This window comes from Cynocephalus volans, chromosome X (assembly GCF_027409185.1).
Source record: "Cynocephalus volans isolate mCynVol1 chromosome X, mCynVol1.pri, whole genome shotgun sequence".
Lineage (NCBI taxonomy): Eukaryota > Metazoa > Chordata > Mammalia > Dermoptera > Cynocephalidae > Cynocephalus > Cynocephalus volans.
Window position 1 is genome coordinate 66,023,803 of NC_084478.1, and position 18,254 is coordinate 66,042,056.

The 18,254-nt window shown below is 43.8% G+C and overlaps 1 protein-coding gene across 1 annotated transcript; it reads left to right on the plus strand.

The window, feature by feature from the left end:
- The first annotated feature begins 9,025 nt into the window (after positions 1 to 9,025).
- On the plus strand, positions 9,026 to 10,197 carry MAGEH1 (MAGE family member H1). The gene has a single exon (XM_063084241.1). It carries the CDS (start codon positions 9,261 to 9,263, stop codon positions 9,918 to 9,920), a length of 660 nt encoding a protein of 219 aa, XP_062940311.1. The 5' UTR covers positions 9,026 to 9,260; the 3' UTR covers positions 9,921 to 10,197.
- The last annotated feature ends 8,057 nt before the right edge of the window (positions 10,198 to 18,254 follow it).

Genomic DNA, 18,254 nt, shown 5'->3' on the forward strand with positions numbered 1-18,254 from the left:
CAAGATTTCATAGATGAGGGCACTGAGGCATAGAGTGGTTCAGCAGTTTACCAGGAGCTGTCATCTCAGGTATGGTGGAATCCGGAACTGATCCCAATCTCCCTTCAAAGTCCATGCCTTCAGCCACAGTGCACTATTGCCTCCTTCTAGATAACCAAGAGAGAAGACACTGTGCAAACTCTTTTTTTCCTTTTTCTTTTAAACTAAGGAGAGGTAGGTGGTGTTGCATAGTTTTATAAATGAGGCAAGGAGAAAGGCCTATGGAAGAGGGAATAGTAAGTGAAGGGTCTGTAAATGGGGTGCAGATCTTCTGCCTAACACTCTGTTTTCCTCCATGAAGCCATCACTTTGCTTGTTTCCTCTGGTGTTTCTCTTCCTGCAGGACAGTGTGCAGGTCATTCTTCATCATTAATCTAAAGAGTAAGATAATTGTACAGAAAGCACACATTTTAATGTGAAATGGGCATGGGGTATTTCTGACAGAACAGGATGTTTGTCAGATTTTGAAACTAAATTGTATGTAAACAGTAAAATGATTATCCAGATTTTTTTTTTTTTTTTTTTACCATGGGAATATCTGGAAAAACTGTGAATGATTGAAATGGGCACTAAAAATTTGAATGAGACTTTGTTTTTCTTTTTTCTTTTTGTCATGATTATCAACTGTGATCACGCAGTTCATATTGTTTAGTAAGAAGAAGAAAGAGGAGGAGGAGGAGGAGGAAGAAAGAAGAAGGAAGGAGAAGGAGGTAAAACCCCCAAATCATCACAAAGCTTATGGGTGAAAGGGAGGAGGAACACTCAGCTCCTTGTTACTCTAGGGACAGTTTGAGGATCTAACTACTGGCTCCAAGCTCAGACTCTTTTCCAAATATTCTTCATCACTGGGGTTGCCAGCTTCAGTTTCTTTAGTATCTCACATCTTGGCTATAGAACTCTCATCCATGTAGAAGCACTCCTCTCAGTTTCCAGAACTGTAATAAATTTCTGTTGTTTAAGCCTCCTAGTCTACAATGTTTTGCTATGGTAGTCCTAGCAGACTTAGACAATGTGGGAAAAGGGCAGGAAGTGCCTGAGAAGGGGAATTGTGATTTAGAAACATCTGACATCCATGGGCCTGAACCAGGAAATTCTTCACTACTGAAACCAAAATTAAAGAGCTTTGCTCACCTGAGTACAGTGTAACACTGTAACATTGCCTTATTAAAATAGAAAAGTCACTTGGATTTTTTCAGGTTTTAAACTCAAGTCCCAAAAGATTTTCTGTATGGCATATTACTGGGAGATTACTACTTGAGTACTGAAAGAAAATTGACTCTTCTTTAAATATAAAAATAACTTTTATATCTATTTTACTATTTTTAATAGTTTTTAAATGTGTTAAAATGGTTTCCAACCATAGTGGGTTCTCACTTTCTTCCTAAGCCCTAAGTATTAAGTTTGCTAATCTCTATATTATTTCATGCTATGCATTCTCTCTGGATGAACTCATCCTCCTTCTTTGATTTATTATCGATGTGTGGTGACTTTTGAATGTCTAATTGTAGCCTGGATGTCTCTAGAAATTCCACCTCCTTTGTCCAGGACCCTGTCTAATGAGTGTCTCCACTTAGATGTCCCAGGGTACCTCAAATTCAACATATCTCAAATTTAACTCATTGTCATTTCCCCTCTCAAACCTGCTCCTCCTTTTATTTTTACTACCTTTCTCAGGAAATAGTAAAACCACCAAATTAATTTTCCAAAGCAAAAACACCCAGTGGATTCATTATAGAGTCCACCTTTCCTCTTGCTTTTCATAGCCAGGTGGTCATCAAGTCTACTCTTTGCAGTGCTTGAAAATCTCTAACATATGTCCACTTCTCTCCATCTATACTACCACCATCATAACCCAAGTATAAGAGGATAATAAAAGGGGCATATACTGTTGACTATGAATTTGTGACTGTGGTCCCTAGTTACAAACATCTGGGAGTTAGCCTAAAGAGAGCTGTCAAAAATCATAGCTTTATATATTCTGGATAATAGCCCCTTGTCTGATGTGTAGTTCACAAACACTTTCGCCCATTCTGTAGGTTGTCTCTTCACTTTGTTGATAGTGTCCCTTGCTGTGCAGAAACTTTTCTGTATGATGTAGTCCCATCGATGTATTTTTGCTTCAGTTGCCAGTGCCTTTGTTGTCTCGCTCAAAAAAGAGCTGCCCACTCCCATTTCATGTAGTATTTCCCCTATGTTTTCTTCTAGTCATTTCATAGTTTCAGGTTTTAAAATTTAGGTCTTTAACCCATTTTGAGTCGATTTTTGTGTATGGTGAGAGATAGGGGTCTAGTTTCAAACTTCTACTTGTGGATATCCAGTTTTCCCAGCACCATTTATAGAAGAGGCTGTCCTTTCCCCACTGTATATTCTTGGCACCTTTGTCAAAAATCAGTTCACTGGTCTATCCCAGAGGGACAAACATCAGAACCTCCACACAGAACCAGAAGCAAGCAGAAAGGTGAATGAGCAAATGCTGGTGCACATGTGAATGGGTGCACACCTACATGACAATGTGTACACAGTTATGCACACACACTGAGGGCTGAATCCATAGGTCTCCACTGCCTGGTCAGTGTGGTCTCAGGAACTGGGAAAACCTGGCTCTAAAGGTCAAGCACACGAAGGGCACCAGATGAGAGATGCTGAGGAAGGAGATACATTGCCTCACTTCTACATTCATTCATTAATTCAATTTATTATGTCTCAAATTTTGAGGATGTTCTATAAGCCAAGCCTCATTGACCTAGCAAGGTACTTGACCCAGCACCTAAGGAATATACTGTGGTCGTAGAAAATAATTGTGTCCCCTCAGGAGGATTTTCTTATAACCAGATGTAGTTGAATGAGGACAGCCTGGAGGTAAAGCCAAGAAGGAGCCTGCTGCATAAATCTATAAATAAAACACTGAAAGTTAGGGTAATGGTAGTGAGAACAGCATCATTAGTGACCCAGAGGGAAAAGAACTATGTCTGGAATGTCAAAAGAAGTGGATCAAAAATCCTGACTTTATCACCTGCCTGGGATTTGATATCAGGCCAATTATTGTGCCTGTGACAGCCTCAGATGCCTCATATCTACACTGGGAAACCTAATGACAGTGACCACCTAGAGATAATGCACATGAAGAATGGCAGAAGGAAGTTACTTATTGTTGATATTATGAATAATAATGGGATGGATTTAAGACATATATTGAGGAAATAAATGCAACAATTGCTAATTGGCTAAGAATAATTGAGTACTTTTTTTTCAGGAGGCAGATATTCCACCTTCTTGTCAAGTATCATTTCCACCCCTAAAGTAAAAGCATGAGGGACTAGGATTCCCAGTAGGAAAAGGTTTGGGCATATCCAGGATTAACAAAGAAGGTACTCTAAAGCCAACAGTGGTAGACATCTAAGTCACTGAAGAGCATGCAGTCTCATTTAATGGGTTTAATTATTTGACACCTTTTGTTTAGATCATCCTTGATGACACTTGAGGCATGTTGGCACCCTGAAGACCCCAGGGAACTTCAGGGTGAATTTCAGGAAGTGCCATCACACCTATGGTGATGCAGAGCCAGATAATGGGCTCAATTTGGGGTTTTAAGGGGGAATTGTGATTCTGAGAAGAGTCCATGGGAAACCCAGTATGGGATTATCCTTGCTTAGAGACAGTCTCCTCCAAGACACAAATGCCATATATCCAGGCTACCCACAATTCTGAGGGCAGTCTGCACCTCGCTTTGCTTTGTGACCAGTGTGTGGGAGAAGCTGAGCATTAGCATGGCTTCTGCAGCCCTTTCAAGTCCGGTGATTCTCCAGAGGGCCATGGTACCCAAAAGAAGAGCAAGGTAGCCAACCTGCTTTTTCTCCTGCTTCCTGAATCTACCCAAGCAAGAACCTTGGGTGTCCCCCTTAACCTGTTTCTTTCCCTCACTGCCCAGATCCAAGAAATCCACAAGTCTTATTCTTCGTGTCTTCTAAACAGCTCTGATATCCATTCTCTTCTATCTTCATTACTGTCACTCTATTTCAGGCCACTACTATCTTTAGCCTGGATAAGGGTCTTCCACCTGACCTTCTCCCCTCCCCCACAGTCCATTCTCACACTGCAGCCAAAGAGGTTTTGCTAAACCACAAACCTGATCTTATCAGTCCTTAGTGGAAACCATTCAGAGATGCCCATCCAGTCACTCTGGGATAATGTTCAACAAGCCTTATATATTGTAGAATTATTTAGCAGGCAAGCCCCTGCTTCCTATTTAAGATTCAGGAAAAAAGGCATAAGTCACCTTGATTTTGACTGAAGTAGAAGAATTTTAACTCATTCATCAATCTTCCTGAAGCTGAACTTGGCTCTCACACACAGTTGAATATATTGCTCATTTAAGAAAATCCTAGTAAACTAATGACTGAAAAAATTTGCAGCATTGTTTTAGAGGGAGAAATAACTTGGAAATACAGTGTATCCCACCCTCCCCCCAAATACATACATGCCTAACGAGATTATGGTAAAACCACAGCAAGAAATAGCATTTACCCATTAGAATGAAAGAATTAAAGGTACAAGTTGAGGAGATTTCATTGTTGGTTAGGAAAAGAGATTAAGTGGGAATTGTATATAGAATGATTCAATTTTCATAAATGAAACAAAGCAGAAAGCCATGTGGTCTATCTAAAAACATACACACAGACATACTCAGTAATTCCATTACTAGATATCGATTCTACAGAATGCCATGCACGTGTTCACAAAGGACATTTTCAAAAATATTAATAAGAGCATTATTTGTTCTGGTAAAATTGAAATGGCATAAGTAGGAATCATCAGCAGAAAGATAGATTGGAAATACTAAGTGAAATATTATACAAAAATTAAAATGAACTACAGCTACATGTGCCTACATAAATATAAAAAATTCTATATAATGTGTATGGACACATAAAGAGATAGCAAATATATACAACTCTTCATGGGCATGATAATTACTGAATTCATGATAGCAGACCCCACTGGGGATGGAGAGATCAGAGTAGATCAAGGAAGAGGTCAAAGGAAGGTTTCACCATATCTGTAATGTAAAAGATAGGCAGCAAGTAGGGCCTGATTTTTAAATTTGATACAGCTAGGCATTGGTTACATGGGTACTATAACATTAATCTCTATTCTTATCCCAGTGTTTGAGATTAATTCTCAGTAAAAATATTTCACCCTAAAAATCAAGCAAATAAACCATAAATATAATTCTAGGACTTCCATTTCATGATGATAGGAGTGCACATGCTATAGACTTCCCTGCAAGACCCAAATTCCTGGAAACTGTAAAATAAGTCCGTACCTTCTCTGAAAAATTATTCAGAGGAATCATCGGTCAACTAGAAACAGTGAGAAATCTACAAGCTGCCTACATTCCTTGTCTCATAGCTCCTTCCTCCATTTTTAAAGCCAGCAGTGTAGCATCTTTTCTCCCCTCTGATCTCTGTTTCCATCCCTAAATCTTTCACTGACTCTAATTCTACTGCCTCTCTCTTACAAGGACTCTTATGGTAATGCTGAGCTCACCCATATACAGTCATGCACCACATAACGATGTTTTGGTCAACAACGTACTGTGTGTAAGACAGCTGTCCAATAAGATTATAATTGAGCTGAAAAACTTCTATCTCCTGGTGATGTTGTAGCTGTCCTAACATCATCGTGTAACACATTACTCATGTAGATGCAATAGGCTACACCATATAGCCTAGGTGTCTAGTAGGCTATACCATGTAGGTTTGTGTAAGTACTCTAATGTTTGGAAAATGACAAAATCACCTAATGACACATTTCTCAGAAAGTATCCCTGCCGTTAAGTGATGCATGACTATAATCCAGGACAATCTCTTCATCTCAAGATTCTTGATTACATCTGCAAAAATTCCCCAGAACTTGTGAATAGGTTACATATTCACAGGTTCCGGGGATAGGGAAGGGACACGGATATCTTTGGGGACTGGGGACCTACCACACCTTGCATGAGCTATTACCTTTTAATCTTCACAGCACCACTATGATATATCCATTTGCAGACGAAGAAACGCAGGCTTAGAAAGGCTAAGTAACATGTGGGACTTGACACAGCTTAAAAGGGGCAAAACCAAGCATAAGTTTTCCCTGGTAAGGTGAGTGAGGACCCCTGACTTGCGTTCCCCACATCTGTCCTTTTTCTTATCTCGTTCCCTTCTGCTCTTATCCAAAGGGAGCACAAACATGCCCTTCCATGTTAAGCTTCCTGCACTACTTTGTGTGTACCCAAATGGAGCACCTATGAGGTGTAAGAGCAGAAGCTAGGGCTTGGGAATCTGAAGATGTGAGTTTAAATACTGACACTCACCAGCAGTGCTGTCATCCAGGGCAAGTTTGTTAACCTCTCCCTAGTTTCATTCCTAAAGAAAAATTGTAAAGATTCCAGACTGGAGGTAGGTTAGGCACATGGTGTGGTAGCTTAGCACCTCAATGTTAGTTTCCCTTCTCTCTGTACTCCTAGAGCCCTCACAGTTCAGTTGCCCTTTCTCCATCATGTGCTACTTACTCCAAACAGATCAGTGGTTCCCAGTGTCCCAAGGCATGATTTTATGTTCCTCCTGTTGATGCCATGCCTGGTGATATGTTGACTATTAAATATATTGTGTTTATTACTAATAATCTCTGTGGGCTTTTCTTACATAAATGTGATTTCTGTTAAGATTTTGGGAGCACTGAGAGTAGCCCACAGCCTAAAACCTCTTCCTGATTACTTCTTTGGGGAAACTGGATAGGAGCCAAGGCCTTAGGTTGCATACTACTTAAGGATAGGCTCTAATCTACCCAGGGTGTTATCCAGAGCTGCTTTGTCCTTGTGGAGTAAAGCAAAGATTCACTCAGATAAAGGCAGTCACAGGAAAATGGCACGCCCTTCTCAATCAGCTGGTTGGTGTGCAGAAGGAAATGCAGCAACAAATACGTTCTGCTCCAAATTGGTTTATGGCTGGGCTTACCAAACAGAAGGCTCTAGCTATAAAGAAAACTCAGTTACAATATGACCATTGGGATGAGAGTGAGTTTACCATATTATATTTCCATAAAATCCCATCAGAATGGAAAATTAATTTGGAAGAATACAGGCAATTTTGCAGTGCTCTAGGCATACAGAAACCCAAACAGCAAAATCAATCAATCAATCAATCAATCAATCTTGAACTCAGAGGAACCTGCACTAATCCAGAATCACTGGTATGTGCTGTTGGGAATTTCATAGAGCCCAGCAGACAAGGCTGAAGAGATCAGCCCTCTCAGTTTGTACAGAGGGCAAATCAGAGGACAGAGATATTAGGTGAACTCATCAAGATCAAAGGGCCTGCAAGTCATGCAGGCTGTGCCAGAACTCATGTTCCTAGGTCTGAACTCAATGCCTGTTCCCCTACCAGGCATCCCCTTTCTACCCACATACAGAGGTCTGGGCCTTTCTGGTTGTTATTCAACTGTCAACTTTGTTCTCCCAGGGCACACACTGCCCCACCCCAGAATTCATTCACCAGGTGCAGCCCTATCCTATTCTACAAACTCTACCAAGGGCTGGGAGATATCAAAGACTATATAGTCTAGACAGGGCCGCTTCCCTCATTGGGATTACAGTCTGAGGTTCTGTCAAGCAAGTATTTAATGCCTCCCAGCCAAACAGGTATAATGTAGTCACTTGCTTTATAAGACTTCACTTAAGAACACATGTAAAATCTTGTACATCATGAATTCCTTCATCATGCATTTATTAAAAGCCACTCACACACTGCTTGAAACACCTTGAGAGGCAAAGTCTGCGCTTACTATGTGATAAGTGCTTTCCATTTAATATCTCATTTAATTCACACAACCTGTGACGCCAGTACTCTAACCCCACTATACGGATGAAAAAACAGGCTCAGAGAGGTGAAGTGACTTATGCAAGCTAATACCTTGAATGACACAAGACTGATACAGTGCTAGCTAGAGGGCCTCCCTCAAGGGAGTAAAAATTGACTCATTACCCTTTTGGGCAGACCAAGACAAGCTTCAGGGAGGAAGATGCCTTCCAGCAGGCAGATGGAATTTAGATAATAGGTGAAGGGAGGGAAGGGACTTCAGGCAGAGGAAATAGTAAGCAAAAAAAAGCAGTAAATAACCTTTAGAGTATGCACTGAAAGAAGCAAAACAAACCCGGTATCCAGATAGACTGGAGCCTGGAAACCTTGGAGCCAATCTGCACTCCCTCACTTCCCCATTCCCCACTTCCATCCAATCAGTCTCCAAAGCCTTTCAATGGTTACCCTTAAAATGCCTTTCTGCCTCTCCATCGCCATGGCAACAGCCTTAAGGCTCACTTTCATTCCCTCTTGCTTCTTATTCTAATTGCTTCCTCTGTGACCTGCACAAATACAAGTCGGATCCTGCCACTGCCCTGCTTAATAATCCCGTGAATATATAACATTTCAAAGGCTCTGCACCTCTTGCACACTGCTCGTATTTGCTGTCCTCTCATCTCTTCAGCCATAGCAATATTATCCGGGTCCTAGATGGGCCCACGAATTAATTAGTATATACAGAAACGCCTACTGAAAACGGGGTGAGTGAAAGAATGCACTGAGTAAACCAAGACAGGAAAGGAGGGCTGGGGACAGCTGATTGCTTCCAGAAATACGTTTCCCGCCCCCCTCCCAAGCCCACACAGCCCGCCTTAGGTGTGAACAAGGTGGAGACCCACTGCTTCCCAAGACCCGCGAACCAATCTTGGAATGTCTGTACCGGTCCGAAGAATACAGAAACCTTATGCTATTCTTTTCTTCCGTGTAAACGCCAGCCCCTACCAATCCCGCAGTCATTTTCGCCCTCGTCCCAGCCCTGCCGCTGCCTACCCCTTTTCCTATCTGCCAGCGGAAGTCCCTGTGGAAGACCGGCCCACTTCCTCTTCGGCGCAGGGAGTGCGCGTGGCAGGGGAGGTGGAGCCAATTCTGCTGAGCTTTCTCGCGCGCTTGGAGCTGTGGCAAGTGGCCGCGGTGCGAGACTCAGCTTGCGTGGGAACGAGCTTTGTAGCTGAGAACGTCTGGTTTGTTTCTACAAAGACTCCGTTGACGTTGGTGGCTTCAGCGGCGGCCCCTTCTGACGGTAGAGGTAGTTGCTTTCTGCAGAGGCTACAGACATCCTTCCCTAGGACTGCTGAAGGCTTTGAGCGCCTAGCAGGAGACATGCCTAGGGGACGGAAGAGTCGGCGCCGCCGTAACGCAAGAGCCGCAGAAGAGAACCGCAACAGTCGCAAGATCCAGGCCTCAGAGGCCTCTGAGACCCAAGTGGCCGCCTCTGTGGTCCCGAGCATCCCCGAAGACCACCTGAGCGGCCCGGAGGAAGACCTGAGCACTCCTGAGGTTGCCTCCACCACCCCCGAAGAAGCCTCCAGCAATGCCCAAGCGCAAAAGCCTTCGGTAGCCCGGAGCAATTTTCAGGGCACCAAGAAAAGTCTCCTGATGTCCATATTAGCCCTCATCTTCATCATGGGCAACAGCGCCAAGGAGGCCCTGGTCTGGAAAGTGCTGGGGAAGTTAGGGATGCAGCCTGGGCGGCAGCACAGCATCTTTGGAGATCCGAAGAAGGTCGTCACGGAAGAGTTTGTGCGCAGAGGGTACCTGATTTATAAGCCGGTGCCTCGCAGCAGTCCTGTAGAGTATGAGTTCTTCTGGGGCCCTCGAGCACACGTGGAATCGAGCAAGCTGAAAGTCATGCATTTTGTGGCAAGGGTTCGTAACCGGTGCTCCAAGGACTGGCCATGTAATTATGATTGGGACTCAGACGATGATGCAGAGGTTGAAGCTATCCTCAATTCAGGTGCTAGGGGTTACTCCACCCACTAGGGAATTCTGCAGCAGACTCTTTGGATGGAATAGAAAACAGAGTCAAAGGTACCCCAAGGAGTAGATGGCCGTGGTCCTCAGTTGAAAATGACCTGGTTGGGAGAAGGAGGGAAAGCACTGTATTTGGTATTTGTGACCAGTGTTAATTGTTTAACTGCAAAATAGAGTGTTTGCTGTTTGCTTTGGGTATTGTAAAATTGTATTCATTTTATAATACTGTTGATTAAGGATCACAGTATGTTTAAATATATAATTGAAAAGATTTTCCTTTTTTGTCATTGAGATTTAGAATAACAATTTTGCTAATGTTATAAAATTATGTCATCCCATCATATTTTGTGATCTGGTACAATATTTATATTATTTAAATATGCTGTTCTCTGGAAGTTTAAAATAACCAGTAAAGTGTGGGAGAAGGTTGGGGGAATTGTTCCTACCTGGCCTTTCTGAAACCCTTTATGTCTGCTGTTGTGTAAAGAGCACTGACATTTATTATGATTTTACTTAGTTACTGCAAAATACGGAGAAAAATAAAAGCATAATGAGTAATACACCATGTTCATTTACTGACCACCTGTTATGTGAGGAACCTGTCTAGGTTCTGGGGATAATCCTTAGCACACAACCCCCAGTTCCAAAGAATGTTCTGGATTATGTGGGAAAGAAACTGTAAGCTGGCTGTCCTGTAAATGCTGGGGTAGGGACTGAGCATGGGGTGCCATGAGAATGGAGAAAAACTTATGTGACCTGTCTTGGGAGGTGGAGGTGAGACAGGAAAGGGGTCATCATAGGGTGCTGAATGGAAACAGAAAATACACATAAATCTTCTGGAGAGGAGGAGGGCAGAGCGAAGGGGTGGTTGCAGGAAAAAGGTCATCATGGGGTTCTACAGAAATAAAAAAGATGGGACTGTCAGAAAGTTCTTGTTGAGATGACAATCTGGTATCTTAAAATAATATTGGAGATGGGGGAGGAGTAAATATGGAGGCACTGAAGGCAGGATGGACATCTAGGAAATAAGGAATTCTTCAGTGAACTCTTAAAGTTATGCCAAGAAGAAAAGAGAAAACAAGAAATGAGAGCAAGGGAAGAGGTGAGCAGAGCCAGAGCCTCAAGGGTGGGCGTTATGGCTGACATTAAACTAGAGATAATAACAGTGATTAATAATAACCCTGGGATGATGAGGGAAAGGTCCTTAAAAAGCAGAGCTTCTTGGATATTGGATGAGCCAGAGAAGACTCCATCTGTGACATCTCTGAAAGGTAACCTTGCACTTTTCTCGGGAACTACAATTTATTACAGTGGACACGTTGTTTAAAAGTGTTTGAGTGTGTGTGTGTGTGTGTGTGTGTGTATCCAGGGGAGTGAGGTAGCATTAGAATTCTTAGTCTCTCCTTGAACCAGTGTAGTAAGTCCAGAGGGCTCCCTGGCATGGTGGCCCATGGTGTGCTAAGTCCTGTGGGATCAGGTTTCTTCTCACCCCCAGGAGCTTTCACCCTTTCTAATCTCATGATAGCAAAGAGCTCAATGCCCTCTCATCCATCCTGTCACCAGGGGCTTCTGAATCCTTTACCTCACCCTGCAGCAAATCCGGAGATGTGAGAGTCATCCTTCTCTAATCAGCTACAGGCAGAGAACACCATAAGAAGCTCTGGCCAACCCCAAAGCCTACCATGTTTACTTCAAGAGCTGAACACTGTATTAACTGAGGTAAGCCCCCTATTAGGGAGCACCAAGTACGGGTCCCTAACCTAGCCTTGTGGGGCTCAGGGTAGCAGTTATCACATACTGAAGAGTGGCCAAGCTACCTTCTTCCTTCTTCACCTCCAGTCTCACCCTGCTTCCAACAATGTGCAACATAAAGTCACTGGGTGCAGGGTAGGCTAGCAAATGGCTTTCTGGCAAAGGCCCAGGGACACACAGTTATCAGCCTGCGTGCCAACGAGGCTTCAAGCAAGAGTAGTAACTATGACCCCTCACAAGCCCCAAATTCATTTAGCAAGTCAGAAAATAGTGAGAGCCTTCTATACTTTAGGCAGTGTGGCAGTCACTGAGGCTGCAGACAATCAAAAGGCATGTGTCTTGCCCTGGGAGGGAGGGGGGGGGGCGGCATATTTGTCACTACCGCCTCCAGAGGTAGACTGAATCTGAGGTGAGAATCTGAGGTTGAGGTTAGTAGGTGACCTTCCTGTGTAGAGCCACAGAAGTAGCAAGTGACAGAACCTAGACAAAACCCCAGGTCCATTCTCTGAGAATCCAGAGTGGTTTCCTATAGGCCACCCTGCTGTCTGTCTGCCTACCAAAGCACTCACAAGGTCTCTGTCTTGAAAAGAAACATGAAGTCAGTCAGTAACCCCAACTGCAGTTCCAGTCTTTTTAGGGATAAGGACAACTTTAAATTCTCCCGTTTTATAGAAAGGGGCTCACAGAAGTCAGCCCGCTCTGGAAGACATGACGCCCTTCCCAAACCTGTCTGAATCCATACTTTATTTGGCTCTGGAAGGGAATAATCATCCGATTGCCTAATATGGTTATTTTCAAGTGCAGGCCAAGAAGCTTAATTCAGTGGGAGAACCAGGAGTACCTAGTATAAGGAGAGGAAGACTGGGAGTATACCCACAGCTGCACTGTAAAAGAGATGACTGCTAGAACCCTAGAGGCTTCAGGCAGGAGGTTCCGCAGGGGTCTGAGAAAAAAAGGATTGGGTGACCTGCCCTAGTCCAAGGAAGGAGCAATCCATGGGCCAGTCTCATTCCCCTGTGGCCTGGAGGTTCAGTCCCACCAACGTACTACGTGAGTACTGCAAAGGGTTAATCGTCATTTGATTAGGTAAAGGCTGAGCAAGGGCGGGACTTCCTGTAGCTATGAAATGAATGACAGGGCTGAGGAGAAGCAGGGAAAGAGGCTTCTGGAACATGGTGAGCAAAAGAGAATACCAGTTGTGGCATTTCCATAAATTCTTTGATCTTTGAGCTGTCTCCAGATGAGACACCAAGCTGTGAGCCTCTTGCTGTGCAAATCTGAAGCCTAAGCTCACTCCACCCCAAAGCCAGGCACTTTGATGGCTGTTTTCATGCATTGTCTCTAACTTCTACAACATTCCTGCAAAGTAGATGACACCAGTCCAAGTTTACAGAGGAGGAAACTCAGGGTCAGATCTCACAGGCAAGTTGCTGGGGTCACCTGGTCGGTCAGTGGCAGCCTTGCACATGAACCCACACTGCTATGCTACAAGGGCAAACTTTATCAACAGGACACCTTAGACCCTGCCCAGCCTTGAGAAAGCCTTCTGTCTTCAAAGTGCACCACAGCCCAGGGTAATAGTGAGAAGGAATATGCTAGAGTAGGTTGAGGAGGTGTGAGAAAATAAGGTTAATATGCACTTTGGGGATTAGCTGTGGACATCCCTTAATTCTGATATGTTGTGGCCCCATTGCCAGGCATGCTCGAGGACTTGTCAGCAAGGAATGATTATTTCCTTCCAAGACAAGTGTGTCTCCCCCATCACAACACATTCCTTACCACTCTGCACACTCTATCAGTCCTTAAATCCTAGGTCCTGGCTTTCCCACAGGGGACCAAGTAAACAGCAACATTTCAGAGCTTGCAACATTGCTCACTGATGCTGCTGCAGATCCGGAAGGTACAATGGGCTGGCAGACCTCTTCCCTTAACAGAGCAACTGGGGTAAGACACCCATAGCAAGCAGTGGACATCTGCCCATGAAAAAAAGACAAGTTCAGGGGAGTCCTCCTTGGGCCTAGTGTTGTGACCTTGGGCTCAGCAGCCAGGTGCAAAGCAGACCATGGCCGTGGTGAAAAAGAGATACAGATTCTGCCTAGGCTAACACTGGCCCCTGTGAGGTTGGTAGCAGTCAAGATCCCTCTGACTCCTTCCTTTGGCAAAAACATAGAATTCCAATTTCTGAAGGAAAAGATTTTGAAGTATTGATGGAGGTGAAAAAAAAATGTCGATGGGTATGGGGGATGTTCTTGAAGCTATGAAAGAGCTAAACAAAGAGCTAATGGCATTTCTAGGTGAAGAAATCACAAGCTCCCTTGGTCTTGTGAATAGTATTCATGACAGCAAGGAAGTAAAATAAATTATAAACCTCTTAAATACTTAATTATACAGTAAGATAGAAGATGATAATCACTTCGAGTGCAGGGCAAGGTGGATCAGATAACGGGAATGCTGGGAGAGAAAGGAAGTATTCAATTCAGTATTCAAGGGTAGGCAGAGTAGGCTCCACTGGAAGGGTGACATTGGTGGGAAGAAGTGAAGAAGGTGAGGGGCTCCCCTTGCTGATATATAAAGAATGTACTGTCCAAGCAGAAGCACCAGCAAAGGCTCCAAGGCTGGGGAGTGTCTAGTATATTTGAGGAAGGACAGAGAGGCCAGTGTGGTTGGTGTGCAATGAGTAAAAAAGACAAGAGCAGAAGATAAGGTCAGAGAGATGAACAGAATCCCACATTATGAAGGGTCCAGTTGGCCATTTTAAGGAATTTAGCTCCTTCTTGCAGTGAAATGTGGGGGGGTGGGGGAGGCAGATGGTGAAAGGTTGAGTGGAAGAGTAATATGATCTGATACAGCTTTTAAAAGGATCACTTTGATTACTTGCTATGTTGAGAATACAGTAAATACAGCCAAGGGTGGTAGGAGGTAAAAGGTGATTGCTGTAGGCCAGGCTAGAGATGATGGTGGTTTGGACCATCCTGGTAATAGTAGATATGGTAAGAACTGCACAGTTTCTGGATACATTTTGAGATTGATCCAACAGAATTTCTGATGGTTTGGATGTGGCATGTAAGAGAAAAGCAAGGCTGACCCCAGGCCTTTTGTCTGGGCAATTAGACTGGGATTGTTATGAAGAGTGCTGCAGTTGGGGAGAGGCTTTATAAGTGTGTGTGTGTGTTTGGCAGGGGGGTTGGGTTTGTACATGTTAAGATGTTCTTAAAGTTGAGTAGAGTAAGCATTTGTATATACAGGTCAGGAATTTGGCTGAAAGATCTGTGCCTAAGATAAAGAGATGGCACTTAAAGACCACACGATTACATGACCTCCCCGAGGTCATAGAGAAGGGCAAAAGATCATGAACAGAGAGCCCTGTAGCATAAACAGATCAGGGAGAAGAGGAGTTACCGGCTGAGGAGATGGAGAAGCTGTCACCAGTGATGCCTAGAGGAAAACCAAGAGTGTACTGAGAACCATATGAAGAAAAGTGTATCAAGAGAGAGCCAGCAGTCCACTCTGCTCGAAATGTGGTGCCAGGTGAAATAGAAGACACACGAGAACAGACCATTACCTCTGTCACTGCAGAGGTCCCTGGTGACCTTGATAAGAGCAGTTCCATTGGAGGATTGGGTGATAAAGCCTGCTTTGGACACATTTAAGAGAAAACAGTAGGAGAGGAATCAATGAGAACAGACAAGCCATAAAAGGATTTTTGCAGCAGTGAAGCAATGACGAGCAAAGAAATCAGGCGCCATCTGGTGGAGGAAGAGGAAGTCAGGAGAAGGTTTACTTCAGGTGGAAGAAATACCATTGTGCAGAAAGCAAGCATCCAGTGGAGAGGAGCGAAATGGATAACACACAGGTGGCAGAGAGAATCCTTGGAGCGATAACTTTGAGTAGGCAGGAGGGCACAGGGAACTTATATAAAGAGGAAGGCATGCCGAAGGAGGTGCAAATTAGGAAGTTCCTGGACTGGGTAGATGTCTGTTAGTCACTCCAGCCCCCCTGAACTCCTCTGAGGTCAGGCACCTGCCTATTTGTTGAGCCTTCATGTTTGTTGAGCATCTATTATGCGCCAGGAACACTTCAGGGGGCCTTACTAATACAACCCATTATATAGGTTATATTGTAGTCCCCATGTTACGCGTGAGAGATCTGCTGCACCAGGAGGTCAGATGGACTGGCCAAGCCACTGAGCAATCACCTGGAGGAGTAAAGCTTGGAGCCCAACAGTCTGCCTCTCAAGGCATTCTCATAACTATACACTCAGACCTGCTGGCACGACAGAGTGTGGGCTTACTCTTGACGCCCCTTACACTGATAACAAGCCTACTCTTGAACCACAGCAGCTTTCCGTGACCACATGGAAGCCATAGTCTATATGTCTGGGCATCTGCTTCAGTTTCCTGTATGATACTACTACTTCAGTGCATGAGCTCTGTTCTGAGTACAAGGCTGAGTGGCAGAGCCTCTCTGTGATCTTGACTTGCTTAAAACAAATCCCTCTTCTGGAGGCTGGCCCAGCTCCAAGTGGGACAGACACATCAGAGCCACAGAACTGCCCTACCACTGGCTTTTTGAGCATACTTACTAAGCCAGAGGGCTGCTGCCTGACCACGCCAGCTCAATAAGTTCCTTGAAATATTAACAACTCTGATTAAGCTTAAAGGACACTGGGTCATTTTGTTTTTTTTTTTTTTTTTAAAGATGACCGGTAAGGGGATCCTAACCCTTGACTTGGTGTGGTCAGCACCACGCTCACCCAGTGAGCGAACCGGCCATCCGTATATGGGATCCGAACCCGGGGCCTTGGTGTTATCAGCACCGCACTCTCCCGAGTGAGCCACGGGCCGGCCCCACTGGGTCATTTTGGACATTATTATTTAGACTATTAGACACACACACAAAGTCATGGGAGGGAACAAACAAATCTTGTTTTGTGTGCATGTGTATGTGTTTGTCCTCTTCTTTCTGTTGTCTTCCCACTCCTGACCAAACTTGTCAAGGAATGATCCCATCGAATATTACCCTAAGGAATAAACTTCATGGTGAAGTACAGCATCACCTGCAGCATCAGCCTGGGTCCAAATATGGCTTTCACAGAGCCGGGTATCAGGATCCACGGTCCAGGCCCATCCCAGAAAAAGAATAACCATTTTGCTGATCTGCCAGTGAAAATGAGGCCAAACTCGGTGAGAAGAAAGGAACAGAGAAGGAAGAGAGGCCACTGGGATTATTGGAGTCCCAAATTTGGAGGAAAGCTTATTTCATAGATGAACTTCTCCAAGGCACACAACCACATTCTAACTACTCCAATAGCCTTGACCCAGAAACAACAATCAAGGCCTTCTTGTGCCCACCTCCCTGCAGATGAACATTCAGTATCTTTTTATTCTGTCCTCCCTTCAAACACTGCTTTAGTTAAAATGCTTCAATGTGTCTCCCTCTTTCCAGAGACCAACTATTCCAAGATGCTCCCCAGCCCTGCTGCAGTGACTGCAGTAAAGGCAGCCGAGCAGGTCTGAGGCATCCCCAGCCCATGTGATGCTAGGAGGTGGAGAGCAGCCTGCAGAATTAGGTTGCTGGCACTTAGGAAGTCCTGAAGTAGCAATTGATGTAAACTACACAAGTTGAGTGGAAGCATACTGGTACCAAACCCAGAGTGTCTACTGTATCGATAGCTTGGGGACCTAGTCAAAGTTATCAAATTGGTGTCACCACCAGTTTACACCTCCAAAACCATGAATTATGCCTTCTTCTCTATAGATATGCTGTGGCAAATAAATCAGCTAATCTTCACAAAGCCCCTAGACTGGTGTTTCTCAAACTATCTGTGGTGAAGGGCGAGCATTTGTTTCTTTCCACATTAGTCACTAACAAATCAATACATTTGAATAGCACGAGGAAAATGAATTACCAGAAAGAGTAAAAATGGCAGACATAGAAAATACAAGGCCCAATTTTTTAGACAGCAAAATGACTCTCACTGAATGCTATAGACCTTCCTAAACAAATATCTCGAATTCTATGCACTTACCACAGACCGGTAACAAATTTTTGTGACACAGCAAGAGTCCACACACTGCACTTTCATCGGTTTTGCTCTGGCACAGTTCCCAGCTCAACACAGACATTCAACTGGGGGTTGCTATTGCATGGGAATTACTACAAAATACGTCTTTTGTTTTTTTGGTTTTTTATCATGAAGGAGCTTAAATAACGAGAAATTGCAACTAAAAAGAAATACCAAAAGATTCAATTGCTGACTGTCAAGAGACTTGTGTGCACAGAAGTGGCATAGGAGTATAAAAAGCAGTTATAACAGTGGTCAAGACTTTGCTGGGCCTGCCTTGGGTCAAAGAAGGATGGAACTTACTTTGTAGCTTTTTGAATTTTATGATTGTAAGAAAGTTTCATGATCATTGACCAAATATTGGCAAGCCCTGAAAGAATAAAGAGGCTGGGAAATATTAAGTCTAATGCCCAAGCAGAGATGAGCTGTGCTATCATTTGTGTGTATGTACACTTTCAATGCATAGTCAGGAAGAATGTAACAATGGTAATAATAAGATTGATAATAATAACATATACATACATTTA